At 37.6% G+C, this 21115-nt stretch overlaps 1 protein-coding gene across 2 annotated transcripts; it reads right to left on the reverse strand.

Annotated features, from left to right (window-relative positions):
• Positions 1–9106: 9106 nt before the first annotated feature.
• On the reverse strand, positions 9107–20854 carry LOC132104175 (PR domain zinc finger protein 1-like). 2 transcript variants are annotated; one of them, XM_059509445.1, is made up of 7 exons: positions 20510–20854; positions 19744–20050; positions 15938–16057; positions 13864–14113; positions 10826–11694; positions 10612–10740; positions 9107–10235 (listed from the first exon to the last, which is right to left on the reverse strand). In XM_059509445.1, exons 2-7 carry the CDS (start codon positions 19912–19914, stop codon positions 9711–9713), a joined length of 2064 nt encoding a protein of 687 aa, XP_059365428.1. In that variant the 5' UTR covers positions 19915–20050; positions 20510–20854; the 3' UTR covers positions 9107–9710. The 2 variants fall into 2 exon arrangements, with proteins under 2 accessions (XP_059365428.1, XP_059365429.1); XM_059509446.1 differs by lacking the exons at positions 15938–16057; positions 19744–20050; positions 20510–20854 and adding an exon at positions 14328–14790.
• Between the last annotated feature and the right edge of the window lie 261 nt (positions 20855–21115).

Raw genomic sequence — 21115 nt, forward strand, 5'->3', positions numbered from 1 at the left:
CGTCTGATTCAAGAGGAGATACTAAATAGGCTACTGGTTATATTCTAGCTTTGTTATATTTTATGTTGGGTAAATTCAGGTAATGTGGGCCGCTTAAGCTTTATTGTACTGTGGGTTTACATTTTCAGAGCATAACAATGGTCTTTAATTTGCCTTCATGGACAGCATTTCTTTAAATCATAAGTTTTTATATGTAATGTACGGTTGCTCACTAAATGTAATTTTATTATTATTATTATTATTATTGCGACAGGTCCTATTTTGTTTGATACTGCAGGGAATAAAATTCAAAGAATAATAAAAGTGCATGATCACAAAAAGTTTAGTTGTCTGCTATATAGTTCTACGTAGGCAATGACTCAAACGTGGACAGCAGCAGTACCTTTTTTAAGCAACACTTTGAAAAACAAGTGTGTTGTGGCCATATTTGAAAATACAACAGAAATAGGCCTAATTATTCAAACAAATATAACCGCACCTATTACTGGTAGCCTACTTGTGCTTCTTTTACCACAAGACGTAATGACATTTATTGGTCAGTAGATGGCGCCACTGAACAATCTTTTTTTTTTTGCATGGCCATATGCACAATTGTAGAGGTATTATATATATATATATATATATATATATAAATATATATATGTGTATATATATATATATATATATATATATATATATATATATATATATATATATATATATATATATTATTTGTAGTCTTATTTTTTTTATGAAACAAATTTCAATCAATCTCAAGCGCTGAATAGTGACAGATGATATTTGATCAGGTTGCCAGACATTTGTACAAAATAAATAAGGTTAAAATGTAAGGTTATTTTGAATCAAACATGCGACGTAATGAGGTCATGTGAAGTTCAATGCCGTTTGAAACATTTATCGTTGCATACTATGTGCTTGCTACATTAAAATAATCATCCTGTGCAATGTAGCCTTCTGTAGGCCTGGGTGTTCAACGCAACACAACTAAAACCATATTACATAGCGATACCATCCTCTGACCTGTAGTTGGCGCTAATTCACCAAAAATGGGAAAGCCTTGTAGTTACAGTTTTTCTCAATTGCTTTGGCTCAGTTTTCAAATGATTTTTTTATTTCCCAAAACATTAAGTTCAGATCTCTGAAAAATTCGCTTCTTTTTCACATCAGATTGGAATGTCTTATTGATTTGAGCAAAGTGCAAATGCTTTGGCACATGTGTGCAAAGAGTACATACAACTGTCTGCAGTTTGGACAACAAATAATTGCATATGGCTTGTTGATCAAAACTGATGACTCGATTCTCACTTACACTGTCAAACACTTGAGAACTTCTCAGACATTTTTTATTGTGTAAGCCAACACATTCAAAACGATCTATTCAATTATCATAATTAGTATACATGAATGTATATTCTAAAATATATCTGACATTGACATTATTTGTAATGTCTGCTAAATTGGCACATGACCTCTAATTGCATTGGCAATCTAATTGCAAATTACCTCTAATATGAATCAACCATTTAACCATTTAACCAATCAACTTTGGGAGTATATATACTGTATATATGTATATATACAGTATATGTAGATTGCCCACAGCACAATCACTGCTGTAGAAGAATGGAGGACGTTCACAACCCTGAACTGCAGCAACATGCTCGTGGAAGAGCAATTGGAAGGCGTGTAAGAATACGTGGTGGTGGTAGAGGAAGAAATAATCGAGGAAGAGGTGGAAATAGAAGAGTCAGAGTCTCTGATGAAATCAGAGCCACACTTGTGGATCATGTCATAAATCATGGTTTTACAATGGAAGAGGCTGGTCGAAGAGTACAGCCTAATGTAAACAGGTCCACAGTGTCATCAATTGTGCAAACCTTTCGTAGGGAAAACAGGTAAATATGTTTTTTTTTTGTTTTACAGTATGTAAAGTATTTTTACAGTATAAACAACAATATTGTAAAGGTAAATGCAAGTCTATTTGTTTATTCTATAGAACTGCACGACAACCTCGCGCTGTTGGCAGAGCAGCAGTATTTAACCAACTGCAAGAACAAGAAATTTGCAACATGGTCATAGCCAACAATTCCATCAGGCTAAGAGAGATCCAAAGTGCAATCATAAATGAAAATTTCTTTGCAAATATAAATTCTGTCAGCATTTCCACCATAGACAGTTTTAAAAAGACATCAGATGACTATGAAACAGCTCTATAAGGTGCCATTTGAGAGGAACCGTGAAAGAGTCAAGGCGTTGAGAGTCAATGTTCATAGACTTTTTTTTCTACATACTATTGACTTTTTATCAACAAATATGAGATTTTTGTTTAAACCCTTAATTTTCATGGTTGACTGTTGTGGTGAAAAAACAACTAAACATTTTGACCAGTGTGGGTCACACAATGACAAAAATACTTTAGATTTTGGTGGCCATGGCCAAATTATTGATACAATAACTAGGTTTTGAAGCATGAATTAAATGTTTTGAGTGAGTAACTACATTTTGCAGACATGCTATAAAGTTTTGAAGTTCCTGCAAACAGTTGTGACATTTGCACTCATAGTTTAGAGAATGTTAAGACTGTTTCGAAAAATGTGCCAAAGCAATTGAGAAAAACTGTAAAGGTGCTCTAAGTGATGTCACATTTTTTTAGGCCAAAACATTTTTTGTCACATCCAGCAAACATCTCCTCACTATCCGCTAGCTGCTTGTCCCCTGAACACACTGTAAAAAAAAACGGGGTCTCTCTAGACACCACAGGCTCCACAAACAACAAGAAAAACTAACTGGGCTCACCCGCACCACAAAACATAACAAACTGTTCCAGCCAATAACCGACAAGAAAGATTTGGGGGTGGGGTTTGGGGGGTTAGTGCACGGATGAGGAGGAGGAAGGGTCTATCTAGCCTCCGTTTTGTTTGACAACAATTTGAACGTCAACAAGAAGTTACAACTCCCGGCATCGCTTAGAGCACCTTTAAAGCTCTGAACTGAATTTGTAGTTTTTCAACGATCTACGCTGTCAAGTGGATTTCTTAAGAAACCAATCCTGGACCAGAAAAAATATCATCAATCATTGATATTATATTCATGTATCAAACAGGAACAACTAGCGTATAGCCTTATTATATAATATGCATGTATAATTATACAACATACAATGCATATAATTTGGAAGGGATTATACAAGCAGCAGTCAAGGACAATAATCTTACTCACACCTATGGTTACTCATATGTACTCAAACACAGAGTTGGTGTGGTACTTTTTCAGCAGTTATAGACTGAATTCAGGCTCTGGTTTCAGGTGTAACTGAAACACATTCTATAGTACTGACAGGGCTTGTTTGCAGAATAACGCCTATCGATATGAACCACAAAAGAAGAACATTTAAACAACAATAATGTTGAAAACATTTACTAATTAAATGATAATATCTGCAAGTGCACCTGAATTTGGTATTGCTCTGACTAGCAATACCAAGACAGAGGGGAAATCAAAGCAATGCCTCTCATGCCAGATCAAAGTTGGCCGAGTTCAACTTTCTTATTTGATATTACATTCATTTGATAAGGATTGTAATATCAAGGAAGGAAGTTGCTCTAAATTAACTTTGTTTTGGCACAAGAGGTGCTGCTTTGAGTCTGAATGTATTATTTTAGGCTGACACTTTTCCTCTACGGCACTTACTTGTATTATAAGTACTGTAAGTCTGTCTAAAATGCTAAAAGTAGAAATAAACACTTGATGTGTTTAAATATGAGTCGTGTTTTTCCGTAGACCATATGCTGTAGTTCACTCCATCATCATCTGCTCACTTGAAACTCTCATGACTTTGAGATATGATGGAAAATGCCCTGCTCTTTTCCATTTAATAAAGTGCACTGTGATCACTGGCTGTTAAACTCAATAACAAAAAACAAAACACAAGTTACTTTTTAAATAATATAATTTAAAAAAATAAATACATGCATACATAAATTTCTATTTTCTAAAACATTTTAGCACATAGGTAAAACTATCTTGTGAGCCAGGACTACCACTGGCATCCCTTAATTAACAGGTGCATGATGCCCCGAAACAGAAATGGAAAACTGAAATTTGAAAATGGCTTGTTTGTTACTGTCATACTTGCAATCAGTTACTTTAAATTTCTTGCCCTCTTCAAAAGAGCAGGCTACTTCCTATTTTGCTGTTGTGCCACACAGATTTCAGTCAAAAAAGCCCATGTTTTCTCCAAGATCTATTAAAAAATCAATTCTAGATAGTAAATGACACGACCAACATGACATGACTGTTGTGCCAGTTAGTCATGAGAATTTGATTGGCAAAAGGAGTGTATGACCATTTGTACAAGTCGGTGACTAATCCGATGTGAGAAAAACAGAAAGATATTGCACATTTGACACATAAGGGCATGTCCAGACCTTTAAAAATATAAAGATCAAATAACAAATGTCATGCAGGCATGCTAATTGTTTCATGGTCCATTATTTAAAAAATCCTGGTCACACCAAAGATCACTTTATTACCGTCATAATTTCTAATGATGAAGGCGGCTGCATTAAAAGTGTACACAGATGCACAGATACACAGAAATGTTTGTTATGTGGAAGTCTTGTTACAAGGTAAAACTCTTTCTCTGGAAAAGTAGGAGGGGCATATGTGAATCTTTGTAGTGGTTTGTGTATACCTGGTCTGGGAGTCATATTCACTCTTCAAAGGATCAGATGTTTTGGCCACTGTGAATTAAATTTATGCTAGTTTTAATGTGATACAGCAATCAGAAGGTGCTGCCGATCATTTGCCAATTGCAATACTTCAATAAAAAAAACTTAGAAAAAAAAAACTTTAGACTATATTTAAATAATAAATAAAATAAATATAAATAAAATAATATACAAATGTTAATGGGATAAATTTATATTAAGAAAATGTGCTTTATTGTTCTATAAAATGCAAGTTGCTTATTTACTTTTACATAGTGGCAAAGAAAATTGTGAAAGTACTGTACAAGTACTTTGATGTTTTGCATGCTGTGGAAGAAAAGAAACAAACAAAACAACAACAAAAAAAAACACATTTGTAGTTGTAGAGGTGAGGCATCAAACTGAAATACACCAGGATGCACGGCACAAAAATTCTTGATTCCAGTTGTACAAAGCTGATCAGATTACACAGAAGGAAACAAATTCTTGTGCTACCTAAAAGAAAAAGAAAGTAGAAAGGTCAGTTATGCTGATTACCTGTCAGTCATTCCACCCTTTTAATGTTGCCGTAAACAAAACAGGTTAGGCAGTCCATGCACAGTTATCTGGAAGTAAACCTGAGGTCTTTTTGGTGCAAATTAGGTGTGAAACATTTCTAGTTCAAAGATTTTTGTTGAAATCCATGACAAGGAACGTGCGACCATATGAAATATTTACAGTGAAATTCTGGTTTTATCTCAGCATCTCAGTTGATATAATTAGAATTAAGGCACATTGTCTAATGTGTCATCAACTTTTTACTGTGCAACTGCGTGCATTTTTGGAATTCACTTGTGACTTTTAATCATGCTTGGGTTTTTGAGTCAGAACTGGAGAAGAAAAAGCGAAAATGCATTGAAGCATTGAACTGGCTGTTGACTATAATAGATTGCATGCGATATTTACATGTTAATTCAGTCTCTCCTGCCCTTTTGACACTCACCCACACATGTATTAGTAATGTGATCTGCTAGTTTCTGTCTTTTTTATATTTCGTCTTAACAAAAAGGGGAAGGGGGTTGCACTGGAGGTATTTAAATGTGTAGAATAGGATGGTATCAGATATTTGATGTGTAAAGTGAAACTATATTTAAATACACAAAAAAGGGGATCCGTTTCCAGGTATGAAAATGTGCAAATATTACTTGAAGTCAAATCAAATACTGTCTAAAAGAAAGTTGGAAGTATTTTAGAAAAAAATCAGTTTGTTAACATGTTAATTATACAAACTGAAATGTTATTAAAGAAAGAAAGAAAGAAAATAACATTAACCTAGATTAATAAATACTTTAAAAGTTTGGTTCATTGTTAGTTAATGATAGCCAAAGCATTTACTAATATTTACATAAAAAAAATTATTCTTATTGTAAAATGTTACCAAGTAATGTAATTATATTTCCACTAGATTGCTCTTAAAAGGCGCAGAAGGATGTAAGATCTGACAGAGCAGGATTTCTGTCGCCTTGGACCTGTGTGATAAATAATCATTGAATGTTGCTTGTCCGGACCTCTTGGGTTCGCTGGAAAAGATAGTGCAAGTTGATCTTTCAATTCTCTTGTAATCATGTGACACTTCAAAGTGATTCATGGATAAGACAAGAAAGAAGTCAAATGGAAAGCAGCCAGTCTGGCCAATAGCCCAGGAATGTTGTAATTTTGACTTTCTGTAAAAAACATTAATATACATTAATATAGCATAATGACCATGAAACATCAAACGAATGTGTAAAATCAGTTTTTAACACAATATTATTTATTTTTTTTAAGGTGAACAGATGCTTGAAAGCTTGTAGGTCGACTACGAACCAGTAATCTTTGATGCACCTTTTTAAAATGATGATTGTCCCAATTGAAACAGTTTTAAAACTTTTTTTCCCCCACGTCAGGAATCATACATCACATTTCTTTACCTAATAAGCACCAAAATGTTTTATTTGATGTAGGATTAAAGCCATGTTAACATTAATTACATGGAAAAAACTGATTTATTTAAAGGTTTCATAATATACCTGGAATATTCCCTTAAAAAAAAAAAAAAGATAGGATATAGGATAGGATTTGCTTTAAACCCAGTTCCACTTAGAAATTGCTAGGAAATTTCACAAATATTTAAAAAGAAACTGCACATAAAACATTGATTTAAATTTGAAGTTTTTAAGCAGAAAGACTGAAATAGTGTAAAATGTTGTCTAATAATCTCTGTTACTTTACAGTGTACTCAATACACTTAACAACTAATTCTTGAACAAAATTAATATACATTTTGCATGCCATTATGGTTATGTACATTTTTGAGATAACAATGCAAGGTTTTATGCATTTAAACTACTTTTTGTCCCAGTGCTGTGCTGGCCACTGTTGACAGGAACTAAGCTTCTGGGTTTCAGAGAATGACTTACTAGCAATTACTGAACGCATGAAGTTTTAAGTCTGTGCAGGAAGGCAATGCAAGTACTCTGAACATGTCACACACACACCCACACACACACACACACGCACGCACGCACACACACACACACACACACACACACACACACACACACACACACACACACACACACACACACACACACACACACACACACACTCACTCCTCATGTCATTTACAGCAAGTCAAGTTCCACTCTTTCTTTCTCTGTGGTGTGTTTTCACATCTTCTCTCTGTTTCTTTCTCCTTTCTGCCATAAAAGGGCCTCTTGCAACTTCTCCTAAGAAGTATTCAAAGTGGTGGTTTGACATGCTGTCAATGACAGATGTAGTTTCTCTCACTTGTTGTCTGTCATTCTCTCACACATACCCTGCTGAGGTGTGTTTGTTCTGGTCTGAGGTGTGTGTGGCGGGGGACTCTCCCTTCATGTGTGCACCCTTGAGGGGAGAAGGGGGGAGGCTGTGACAAAAGGAAACAGATAAGCGTTGTACTCGGAGAGGACAGAGAAGATGTGAGGCATTACTTACTGTAACTACTTGGTCTTCCGTTCCTGACATTTATGTTGATCATACCACAGTTTTACCTGCTGATAGATACTAGAAGAGCAGTTTAGTAAAAGTACAGGTCAGCATTTGTGTGGGAATGGTGACTGAGCATGACAAACTGCCAGATAAGTTACTCAAATCAGTGCTTTGCTTCATATTAACCTCCAGTTTCACAAATAGTAGAACTATGTTCATTTTACATAGCTATATAACTGAAAGCTCTTCTGAACACAACTGTATTTTTAAGGTTAGTTCAACAAAATTTTGTTTTATTGGAGCGGGGTGATTTAGGTGTTTCAGAAAGTCAAAATTGAACTTGAACTGATGTCAAAGTTTCTTCAGCAATTAAACATGACTTATTGTCATCTTTTATTATATAATAGCTCAGAGGAGTTCATTGGAAACCAAAACTACGTTTTTACTGTAAATTCCACTATAAGTAAAAGTAGGTAAAGGTTGAAGGTGTTTTTTTTTCATGTCAAAATGAAAAACAGCGTTGCATGTGATGATGGGCATTTTTGATCAGTCCTAGTTGATGAGCAACAATTTCAGTTCCTCTACTTTCTAGAAATACGACGCACATAGATCAACTTGTGTGGGACTTTCAAACTAATAACCCTGATGGGTGTTGTATGAGTGTGTGGGTGTGAAAACTTGATTCTACTGACAATGTAAAGTCATTAACAGCATAAGACAGAACGACTGAGGTCTTAGACAAGTAATGTTTAATGTGCTACATTATAAAAGTTTGTCAAAAATAGGATCTCACATATAAAGTATCAACATCTTTTGGACTGAGTCAAAAAATATACTAGGATAACAAAAAGAGACACTAAAAGTCACTGTACAAAAGTCACTAAGTAATGGAACCGTCTTGTTTCTAAACCCAGCTGTAGCTAACAATTTAAATATCCTGCACTTGGATCTAGTTCCTGCTTTTTCCAGTGCTGATATCAAATAAATAAAAAAAGCATAAAATATGAACCTGACAATTTAACGTTTTAGTATGAGGTACTGTTGTGTCTGTAGTTCTGTAGTCTATAAAAAAAGTATTGCAACTTCATGATTGGCAAATTCAGTTCCAGCTACATTGATTTGATCATTTTTCATAGTGCTAACAATACTTGTTTGGATTAAAGAGACAACAGTAAACATTGGTAGACACAACTAAGTAACAATATAACTAAGAAAACAAAGAATTTTTCTCTTGATTTAAATATTACATTAAAGTGAGGTTTGTTCTCTTTCCAATGTCAAAAGGGTTCAGGATCTGTTTGTTGTAGAGAAAACCAAAAATTTTCTTCTGCCATATTATCATTACAAGCTACAGTGAATCATCACTTGAAAAGATACCAACAGTACATTTTTATATATTTTCACAAAGGTATCACCAGGTAAAATCATACACACATACTCAGACTGTACACATTCACATCCACAATAAATGGAATGGACGGGAAAATCCAGTCCTTTTGGAACTGTCACATAGTGTCCATAGTGGGATTAACATATTATTCCTGAGAATCCCAGTATTTTTTTTTTCAAGAATTAAAGAAGTTTAAAGAAAACATAAAAAAGAGAAGGACACATATAAACAAGTATTAAAACATTTGATACAGTGCTCAAATACGAAAAAAACAAAACGAAAACAATAAGTTAAGACAAACTCACACAAATAGACTTTCACATCAGTTTGGAAACCAGATGAATTATGAGGACATTATAATCACATCTTAATTATATAATAGGTCAGAGGGTAGAAGTGCAATCACTTGACATAATCTTCAAGTCTTTGGAAACACTATTTGTTTGGTGCGGCTTTCATTGGCTTGGTTTAGGCATCTTCTCTTGGATTTATCCCTCAAACTACCAGGGGAAGAGAGGATTTTTGGTGTCAAATAGGGAATACTCTGTGCATAGATAGCAAATTTTGGAGTTTTTGGAAGACCTGAGCAAGCTATATGTCATCCTTTGAACATTTTCTCTCATCTACTCAGTCTTTATAGAGGGCCGGTGGTTGAAGTGTACCACGCTGGCTCTCTCTTGGTAATGACCCATGGCGGTTACCTTATGAGGTACTACAGCAAAAGCCTTGAGGAATCCAATGTCCTCCTTCCCTTCACCGCTCTCCAAACTTCTAGCCAACCATTCTTCCAAGGCAGCATCAACCTGAGCCTCTCCAGAACTCTCAGGAAGAGCCTCGGCCTCCTGACTGGCATCAAAGCGCTCTACCATCTCTGCTGCTTGCCTCAGCTCTGGGATTTCAGGACGGACGGCGGGGCAGAAGCCGGAACGCTGATGGAGGTTCAGTGAGAAGTGATGGATGAAGCCTCTAGTGCAGGCTTGGCAGGAGTGGGGCCGGTCACGAGAGCTGTGCAGCCGACGGTGGAGTTTGAGGTGAATGTACTGGGTAAACTTCACCCCACACAGTTTACACTGATATGGCTTCTCCCCGGAGTGCAGGCGTAGATGGGTTTTCAGGTTGCTGGTGCTGCTGAAGCGTTTGTGGCACACCTGTAGACATTCAAAGAGAACATTAAAAGATTCTGTAATTCAAAAGCAAACAAGAGGCAGCAGATAAGAACAGAAGGCAACTTCTCTGCTGCCTTAAATAATTGCCTTGTTGTTGCTTTGGTATGTAGACAGCAAGCCAGATGTGTTTTTTTTCACTAAAGGACTGTATTTATTTTCAATGCTCAAGATGAATGAGTAGCACATGCTGACGCCACTGTCACACCCACTCTAGTTACTGTACAACAAAGCATTTCTCTTAAAGGAAACAGGACTGACAAGGTAAAGGTTCTGTCAGAGATAAGCAATGTTGTGTGTGTGTGTGTCATCTGATGCCCTTTATCTCGATTTTCTTTCACAGCATACTGTATACACTCACCTGGCACTCATGTGGTTTCTCGCCTGTGTGGACCAAGTGATGTTTCTGTAGGTGGGCGAGTTGGGTGAAACTCTTTTTGCACAAGTTGCACTGGAATGGCCTCTCTCCACTGTGGACCCTCAAGTGCACCTTTAAAATGAATATACAATCTTTAGTTTTACTCAGTTCCATATCTTTCAAAAACAAGATTCTAAATCAAGCACAATCTACTCACTTTGAGGTTGGACAGTTGACTGAAGGTCTTGAGACAGACATTGCATTCATACTTGATTTTGCCATTTTGCTTCTTGAGTGGGTATGGGAGAGACTTGTACCCAGGTGCTGGAGGAGAGCACGAGGATGAAGGTGACATGCTGAGGTTGATGGCCTCTTCACATTCAGAGAGTGGCTTCTGGAACGTTTGCTGAGGCGATTGCTTTGGCTGTGGGGAGAGTTCTGGTGTTGCAGGGGCTCCTCGTAGTGGAGTATTTGGGATTCTTTCCTTCAGACCTCCATGAAGAGAGGCAGGATAGGGCAGTGTAGCTGGTAACAGACCTGGTTGGGGTACGGAAGGGTAGGGCAAGCCATCACTACCCAGGAATCTATTGTACCGAAGACCCCCTTTTGAGGGCAGCATAGAGGGGAAGGGAGGGGAGTATGGAGGCAATAGTAGACGTGAATAATGAGGACTGTATGGTGGCAATAAGGGATATGGAGCTTGCAAAGGTCTAGGTGAGGGCAATGAAGGGTATGAGATCAGACCTTCTCGATGACCATAGAGGCCGTGCAAGTGGAGTGGAAGGTCTTGCGGTGGGGACAGGGTGGGATATGGGTGAATGCTTATGTTCATTTCTTTCTGGTTGGGATGTGGAGAATCGACAGGCTGTGGCGAAACAGTGTTGTGGACCTTTTTGCTGAAATCCACGACCTGTTCATCCGGTGTGTCAGGTGGCGTGTCCCTCTCAATAACCTCTACATCAATCTTTTCATCCACCTCATCTTCCTGTCCCTCACTTTGAAGTTTGCGTGGACTCTGGGGCTGTTTAGGGTAGTAGGTGTACTGAGGTAGGGGCTGCTTCTGATACTCAAAATCAGGTATGTACTCTGGAGAATGAGAGAGAGAAAAAAGGTCACACAGTGCAAAGTGTAGAGTGAATGCTGACAGACAGCAGAGGTGAGAATCCAAGTATGAAACTGGAGTGTGTGAAATCTTGAAACTCAACACATTTCACATTGAACAAATTTCCGTCGCTGAAATTGACCAAGCAAGGTCAGAGTCTTCGCAGAGCAAAATCGGTCACCCGTCAGGCAACGCCTCTATGCCTGTATATGATACACCTACTCATAACCATCCTCCTCATATGCTCACTTATGGTAAATGGCAGCGCTTTCAGTTTAAGGCTGACAGGCAGAAGATATCTGACTGGTTTCTTTTTGACAAAGAGATAGTACTGCTTTCACGTAGCACCTAGATTACAACTGTGTGGGTGTTCGCAGTGTGGGTGTGTGTATGTTTGTGAGGTGCAGGGGCATATGTATGTATCGGAAGAAAGGAGCCTTGTGTGACATCGATAGTTCTCACATTTAGAAACTACTCTGATTCACTATAACAGCAGATGTCCTCAACCATGGGAAAAATCCTACAACACCACTTTAGCATCAACTGTTACTTACTGTTACAAAGGAAATCGAGATAAGGTCAAATTATTACTGTCCTTTCACTCTAGAGATTGTAAAAACAAAGCCATAACAGCTAGCTTCTTTCAGTAACCTTTGTGGTGACTCAGACAAAACATGCTAAATCATGGAGAGTAGTACAAGGCTCAACTGTGTCTCACAGCAATGGGAAGATTACACAAACACATTATAACCCTTGTGGTCAAAGCTTGGTTCCTCAAACCTGATGTAAACCAATCTGGTGCAACATTTACAGGCATCATCTAGGCATTTCCTAACTACCGAGAGGAAAGTGAAAATGGATATCTGAAACTCTGAAGAGCACAACATAAAAATGCAAGTTATTAATGTGTTTACAAATTCTAAAATCTAAACAATGGAGGAACACAGATAAACAGAAGCAACAGAAATTTGCCATGTTTTATGTTAGACTAAGTATCAGCTGATGTGTTCTAAGAAATTAATCTATATTTATGTCGAAGTCCATAAAAAAAATAAAATGATGTAATATAACGCTTTCTAAAACTGAATATACAGATTTCTTTAAACCTCACACAGGAAGTAAAACATATTAAAGTAGACTGAATGATATATAAAAAAAAAAAAAAGCGGCTCTGAAAAAGGCACTTTCACAGTGCCTGACTTTCTAAAGAGGCATATTTTATAATCAGGAGTAATTGTTCAGTGAAAGCGTCACCAGTGAGATGAGCATTTCGTGTCAACATGACTCAGGTAATGGTCCTTAACAACAGCACGTAAAATGAACACATAGACATACATACATTCCGAGGAGTGAATAAGACAGGAAATAGCACAGTGCCAATGTGAGATTGAATCAGTGTGACATAGGGAGTATCGCATGAAATCTCCTTAGACAGAAAATCCAGAGGGTCCATCGTTTTGTCATAAACATACTGTACAAACGCTTACTCACTCTTACGGATCATACACGTTCATAAGTTTCATTTACAGTCACTTTCATTGCTTACCACCTCTAGAGTTTCAAATGACATTTAAAGAATCACAACTAATTTGCATATTGTATGTGTGTGTGTGAGTCTGAAGTTTTATATTATATATTAGAGCAATTTTATGTTACATAAAATTTATCAACGAATAAAAGCCTGGTACCACCTTAACTGTGTGATGAACATTGGTATTGGTGGCATAATATCATAATGGTCAAACCTACAGGTATATAAGACACTGCCGCAATAAAAAAAGTTAAAATAAACACCCTCCCTGCATATCAACATAAATAATGTACACAGAAAAACTGAGGGTGCACATTAATTGCTGATCTCTTAGAATAAAGAAATAAAAAAGGTCACCTGATTCAGAAATAGAGGAAAAGACGGAGACCAGGCACAGTATAAACATTATCTTGGGTGAGTGCACAGGAGGGGCATCAAAGATAGCTGAGGTGACTAATAATTCCATAGTTTCAAGGAAGCCAGAGAGAAAGCAATAAAGATATAAAATGGAATGGAAAATAAGTCAAAGGAAAAAACTATGTATATAAAAACCAACATTTTATCCAGTTTTTCCCTCTTTAGTGCCAAATAATGTGGGATAGTTCCAAAGCCCATGACTCACTTGGCTTCAGACTGTCTGGTTGCTCTTGCTGGCTGCTCAATCTCTGGGAGAACTCCGGACTGTACCACACCAACAGCTCCTGCTTGGGCTCCACGGGCTGAATGGTGTAGAAGAAGATTTCCTGGCCGTTTTGACAGGCCACCAGGTTCTGTTCGGCCAGCGATCGTGCCGGGTTGACGTACCGCATCCAGTTGCTGCGGTGGACATCATAGCCATCAATGAAGTGGTGTAGGTGTCCACCACTGTAGATCTGGATGGAGAGAAAGGAAATCACGTTAATGCTTCATGCAAGTCTGCAATATCAACAATGCTATCATAAGTAATCATTACAATTTTAAAAACTGATCTTCTAAAAAATCCAAATGAACACATTATACAAACAACACATAATACATTGATTTCAATGACAATCTGTAAATATGTTTACAAATTTTTTTTAAAAGTTGTTACAAATGATTCTTCACCTCTGCCATGAACAGAATGCTCTTCAAACAGCGGTTTATATCAACTCCTCTGTGTCTTCTAACCTGTGAAAATGTGTGTGTGTGGCTTGTCCCGCAGAAGATGAAGTGACTAACTTTGTGTGTCAATGATGTCAGGCTCTTTATAAAGCGCTGGGAGTCACAACGATCTACACATGCTGCCAGTCACACGCACTTCTCCTCCCCTTTCTCCACCCAATTTTATTCTAATTTGTATGTGGGGGAATTCACTGTTGAGACTTGCCAGGGCATGTTAACTCCCCTATCGCAGACACTCCTTTAACCAGTTACACCCTTGAAGACTCATAAACACAAACACACTTTCACCCACACGAACAGCCTGCTCTTCACATCCGTCCACCTGCCTTCAGTCACGTGATATGCTGCATCATTTCATCGTTTTATGGCAACAGGAAGTCAGTATGGATTTAAAGGAAACGTAGAAAGGAAAGGACACACGCACGCTGGCACACACACACACACACACACACACACACACACACACACACACACACACACACACACACACACACACACACACACACACACACACAAACGTTTGTTTTTGTGAAAAGTGGGGACATCCCATAGGCGTAATGGTTTTTATACTGTAAAAACTGTATATTCTATCGCCATTCACCAACCATACAGTACACCTAACCCTAACCCTCACAGGAAACTTTCTGCATTTTTACTTTCTCAAAAAAAAAACCTCATTCTGTATGATTTATAAGCGTTTTGAAAAATGGGGACATGGGTTATGTCCTCATAAGTCACCCTCTCCTTGTAATAGCTGTGTCATACCCATGTCATTATACACAGTTGTGTCCTGATATGTCACAAAAACAAGAGCACTCAAAAACACACACACACTCATGCATGCATACATGTATGTCCCTGCACACGCACAGCCACACATATAAAAACAAGCAAAGATACAAAGACACAGATAAATCTAGTGCCCTTTGCAGGGAAATAAAGAGAATGAAGTTCACTTGGATGCTGATATGACAACAGAAAAGTAAGGACTGAAAAGAAAGTGATTGAGTGTGTGTGTGTGTGTGTGTGTGTGTGTGTGTGTGTGTGTGTGTGAGTGTGTGTGTGTGTGTGTGTGTGTGTGTATGTGTGTGTGTGCATCTGCCACTCTTTCTCTGTGCAGAAATCCTGACTTCTCTAAAACCTGGCCACAAACCAAAACTTGCGCTATCCTTTGCGTTTTTGTCAAATGGTTTCGAAATAGCTATACTTGGTAACTTCTGCTGAGTATACCATTGTATGAGAACAAAGCAGGAATCTACAACAAACAGGATAAGATCTCTCAGAGCTTCCTCTGTGTTTTCCAAGTGAGCCCTTGAGTGTTCAGCAAACTAAGCCTAATAGGAATAACTACTCTCAGTGCATGTGTGCATCAGAACTTAAGCGAGTATTGAGTGCTGAAAAAGCCAAGGCATATATGGATGTATTTGATCATGAATTAATATGCTTCCGGCTCCTTTCAGCTAAAATTCTCTGGAAAGTCAGTCATGACCGGTTTGGCAGCTTTTCGCTCAGTAGAATCCCTGAAAGATTAGATCAACAATGAAGTCACTTACCCTCCAAAAATATTTCCTGTTGGTCTGAAGAGGCACATTTTCTTTGGTGTAAATGACTCCTTGAAGAGGTCCGAATCGTGTACCTTGAGGTATGTACTCTTTGCTGAAAACTCCAGTCACCTGCAAGAATGAAGAGTTGCACTTGTGAACCAACTTAGTCAGGGGAGGAATGAAAATAAATGATTATTGATCTGTTCACTTTATACAGGAAACTGCATTGCATGATTTCAATTAGGTGTGCTTGTTTGCTGAGTGTCACAAGTGACCTAAGGTAGCACACTATCCTCGCAGGTTGAGTTAATAAGTAAATAAATAGACTTATACTTTCCCTGCTCTACTTGGACCCTGACCTAAAAACATTCAGCTGTCCTCAATAACACCCCTTTGACCTTGCTGGCAAATGTTGAGTAGTATTGACAAACAATCCTGTCTGAGGGCCTTAAAAGACAAAAAAAGGAAAGCAGAGGGAAAACAGAATACAGAATGGAGCAGGTGGTCCACTCTCAATGCTCTGTAGAAACCAGGAACTAGGCCTGTAAATAGGTCACACTGTGGTGTGGGGGTCAGTGGCCCCCTTTTTACCATCAAGTCACTCCTGCACTTCTTTAACTCTTATGATAAGTTTAAATGCAACAATTTTAGATTAAAAGTCCAATTAAAGCATAGTTATGACAGATTAAAGAAAATTGAGTCATGCAATAGGAAGGAATTATCGATTACAAGGAGCACCAACAGGATGCATGGGTTGGGGGCACAGTTATTGGCTGGAGACGAGAGCTGTGGCGACAGTAGAATTGTGCATCATTAGTGTTGCGTGACTAATTGGTCAGTCTTTAGTGATTAACTGCTCAGAGAGGGTTTAGGGAGTAAGAGGAAGGGGGTAGGGGGGTGAGTGTCAGGCCAACGGCACCACGCCATCCAAACACACATGCTGAAGCACTCAACCCTCCATCCAAACATTACCCTCCCACCTCATCCCACCCCAAGCTGTCCAAGGATCCTCAGTCCAAACGAAAGTTAATCAGTCAAGCTTAACCTACTTCCTTTGGCTGAGATTCTGCAAGTGTGTGCGTTTGCGTGTTTGTGTCCTCCCAGACCCTGTCACAGATCACCCCATCTGCCACGTGCCCCCCTTAGTTAGGCACACTTCTCAAGCTAAGGGTCAGGGAGCATTGTTTATACACCCCCTTTGATGCATGACTGTGTAAATGTGCCTTTGCCAATTAACACCTTCTAAAAAAGTCTATCTTGTTAGTTCCAATTTAGTTTTCAGTTGTAAAAAAAACATTTCAAGAACAGTATCATAATGCTTATTGTATCAGCATCTGGTAGCAGTGCTGCTAGCTGTTAAAATCAAACAGCAGTCAAGAGATAACAGTCACTTTCTGTTCTCCCCCACAAAATATGCAGTCGTAATGCACTAATGACAGGTTAAAGCAGCAAAACACAGACTTTCATACTGACAAAAAGTTGGAACGTGTGCGAATGCATCACAGAAACCATTTAGGGTATGACTAGCAGCCTGGTCACCATGAGACTAGCCATCTGACATCCCTAAAGTCTGTCATCTCTTACTTCCAATAAAAATGTGTTGTCGGGTACTGAGGAACTCCGGGAACTGAAAAACTAAATGTGGGTTTTCCTGTCCATTGCTAACGCCATTGACCACGTAAGAGCAATGATTTTGACAGAATCAGCAGACACAAGAGGAATAGCTTGCACAGTAATGGGAAGTGTGTAATGGCTCTCGAAGTATTTGTAAATTTAAACTAGTGTGAATTCTGCAGTAAGTAAAAGTATTTTTAATGTGTCTGACAGCTATTATAGTTGTGCCTCAATGTATCATGACAGGAAATATATTGTTGTATGGTTATGTTTATGTTTATCTCCATGCTTAAAAAAGGAGTGTCAGCGTGGGAAAAGATGAGAGTGACAATATAAACCAGACATAAAAGAGTTGTTGAAAGAAAAGGGGAAGAGAAAGACAATTTAGTGCAGGCCAAATGAGAATAAAAAAGAATAAACTACACACACACACACACACTCACACGCACACACACACACACACACACACACACACACACACACACACACACACACACACACACACATATATATATATATATATATATATATGTATATATATATATATATATATATATATATATATATATATATATATATATATATATATGTATATATATATATGTATATATATATATGTATATGTATATATATATATATATATATATATATATATGTATATATATATATATATATATATGTATATATATATATATATATATATATATATATATATATATATATATATATATATATATATATAGTATATATATATATATATATATATATATATATATATATATATTCACTGTATGGAGTAGCAGCATGAAAAGTATAAAAAAAACTCTCCTTCATGTTTGACAGAAGAAAGAAAATCAGGCTTAAAATGACGTGGGTAAGTAACAGAATTTAAATATCTGGCTAATCTTGAGGTCTTAACACAAGCTGAAAAATGTTCACACATTTTTCTGTCTTAGACCAGCAATTATTTTTTTAGATAGACCAGTGTATGTACATGTGTGCATATGCATCCTCCATGAGCTGATAACCACAATTTCACACCTTCAAAAAGAGCAGGGGCAATAGAAAGAGGAACTGACTTTCACCTGCAAAGGAGGGAAATTGGATCATGCAAAAGACAAACAGAGCACCAACAAAATGCATGAAGACGCAAAATAAGAAAAGAAAAAAAAACGGCAAAGTTTCGAAGAATGACACAGATGTCAATAAAACAAGACAGAGATAGAGATAAGGACAACAATCGAAAAACAGAAATAGAGAGTTTTTGTTAAATTTCATTGACAGCACTGCAATAATTTTATATTAATACTAAATTAATAATGTTTGTTAAATACGCCACAGTTAAAGTTAAATAAGTAAGAAACAGTCACAAAATAAACCCAGCAAAATGTTTAGGTATCATCCTGAAGGGGTTTATTGTGATAATGACCGGTTAAAATAACTGGTTATGAAAAATAAGTCTGATATTTTTTATGAAAGATATATTAATTTGAGTTAATAAAAAGGTTTAAATAAAAGTATCGTGTAGTAGACTGGATTCCAGAGACAATGCACAATGAAATACACAGTCATTCAATGGCAAAATGCCTCCACTGACCAATCAGTATCAAATATTACAGAAAGCAATGTAATATAACCTTATACTGACACGCAAGCCAACAAAAACAAATGGATAGCCAATAGAAGCGTTCCACCATGTAAAAGCTCATTGAAAGCAGAGTGAGTGTGTGAATGTCAGGTAGAAAAAGAGTTAATGTGATTAAGCTGTTACCTCATAGGTCCTCTACCTGCCTGATCCCTGACCTGCCAATGGCTGTCATCGTCACACTGACCTACTGAACCACACCTCACAGGGCCCTCATACTGTGTGAAATGATGTCAAGACGTATCTGATACTTTGAATTGGACAATTCCGTTTCATGGAACTTTATTTTTATACATCTAAAGGGTTATGGCTGAATGGTTAGGGATCTAGGCTCAGACAGAGGTGAACTTAAGGAACTGAAACAATATCAATTCAGTAGCACCTATGCACTGAAGCGGTTTTGATAGTATGTGCTCCAGGAAACAATATAAAGTGAAAGCAGTGTTGCACAAGCTGCTTTAGTCAACAAGTGTCTATTAAATGACAAATAATATGCCTGCTGACATAAGGGAATTGGGAATGTAGTGTACACAGCTAAAGCTGCAGACTGTTGTACCTGGTTGTCAGCGCTGTACTGGAAGGTGAGGTTCCGTGGAATGGAGGTCATGGCTTTAGGAATGCTGAAGCTGGGTTCGGATGCCTGGTCGTGGACGATGTAGGTGCAGCTTAGTGCAAAGTCCACCTCCCTCCACTCACTCATGTCCTCTAAAGATGCCTCTAACTTCATTTTCTCTTTTTCCCTTTTCAGTTGCTTCTCTGTGGTATCTTGCGTGTAGATTTGCTTGTATATCCTCTTTTGGTTTGTGTTGCTTTGGTTCTCTGTTGGAGATGTCCTCCTTTTGCTTTATTTGTTAGTTAAAGATCTAAAGAAAACACAGAAGATGTATTTACATATACACATTTCCTTTCGGGTGTCCAGTGAATCGCGATACACACCTTACATTATACAATGTAATAGTATGATGCCAAATGTGATAACCCTGACTTTTATGAGAAATGTACTGTATTCTTTTATGAGCATAGTCACAACTAGTCACGACATATAACATTAAGGTCACACGCTACTGTGTCTATAGGCTAGAACTAGAAGTATTTTTTACGCTTTTCACGGCTAATTATTTCATATTCATTGATCTCACTTTGACTAAATCAGATTTTTTTTTTTTTTACTTTGTTCAGAAGTCAATTGTTCTACTTTGTGAAAGAAAGTTGGGACCAATCAACAATCAGCTACCCCAATCAACAACAATGACAAAGACCTGAAGATCACAATATGCTTTCTATGAAATAAATAGATACAAAGATATATATTCCAAACTCACTTCACATTCATTCAGCTGTTGTATCCTCAATATCTTTGGTTAGGTCATCTCTGCTTTGCTGTTGCCCAGTCACTCAGTCATCTTGTTTGATTTCTCTCCAGTTTCCACAAATTCCCAAGAACCTTCCAACAGCAATTCCCTTCTGATATTTCAAAATCTCTTGTCCGTTTCCTACTGTTACTTAGACTGTCCACACTGAGCTGTGCCAGACTTTTGAGTTACAAAGACTAACCAATCAGCATCTGGCTTTAATCATGTGATCACCAGGATAAGTCAAAGGCGATCCAATTGGGACACTGGAAGTGTTTCGGACACAGCAACACAAATGTACAAATCAACACCTTCAGCAGACAAAGGATTGTCTTGGACAATCTGAATGGAGTTGGACAATTGAGTAATAACAGATGGTTGGATCACTGAAAACACACCAATGGACTTTTGCCTGGATGGGCTCTTAATGAGCAATCTGGTCCCAACCCAATTAAACCCCCCTCCCTTTAAACACACACACATGCTACAAGCACCTCTGTGACCTAGATCTAGACCTGGCCTGGTGTGTGATACTCTGTTGTGGCCAGTAGTGGAAGAGACAGAGACAGGAACAAA

The sequence above is a fragment of the Carassius carassius genome, chromosome 25 (genome assembly GCF_963082965.1).
Source record: "Carassius carassius chromosome 25, fCarCar2.1, whole genome shotgun sequence".
In the NCBI taxonomy this organism is placed as follows: domain Eukaryota; kingdom Metazoa; phylum Chordata; class Actinopteri; order Cypriniformes; family Cyprinidae; genus Carassius; species Carassius carassius.

Bases quoted from the DNA above. Each gene is read 5' to 3' on its own strand.
- LOC132104175 (XM_059509445.1), bottom strand. From the start codon at position 19,914: ATGAAGTTAGAGGCATCTTTAGAGGACATGAGTGAGTGGAGGGAGGTG. The intron at 11,695-13,863 runs GTGAGTCATGGG...CTCATTCTCCAG, and splicing joins ACCAGACAGTCTGAAGCCAA to AGTACATACCTGATTTTGAG. The intron at 10,236-10,611 runs GTGAGTGTATAC...GAATGTCTACAG, and splicing joins AGAAACCACATGAGTGCCAG to GTGTGCCACAAACGCTTCAG.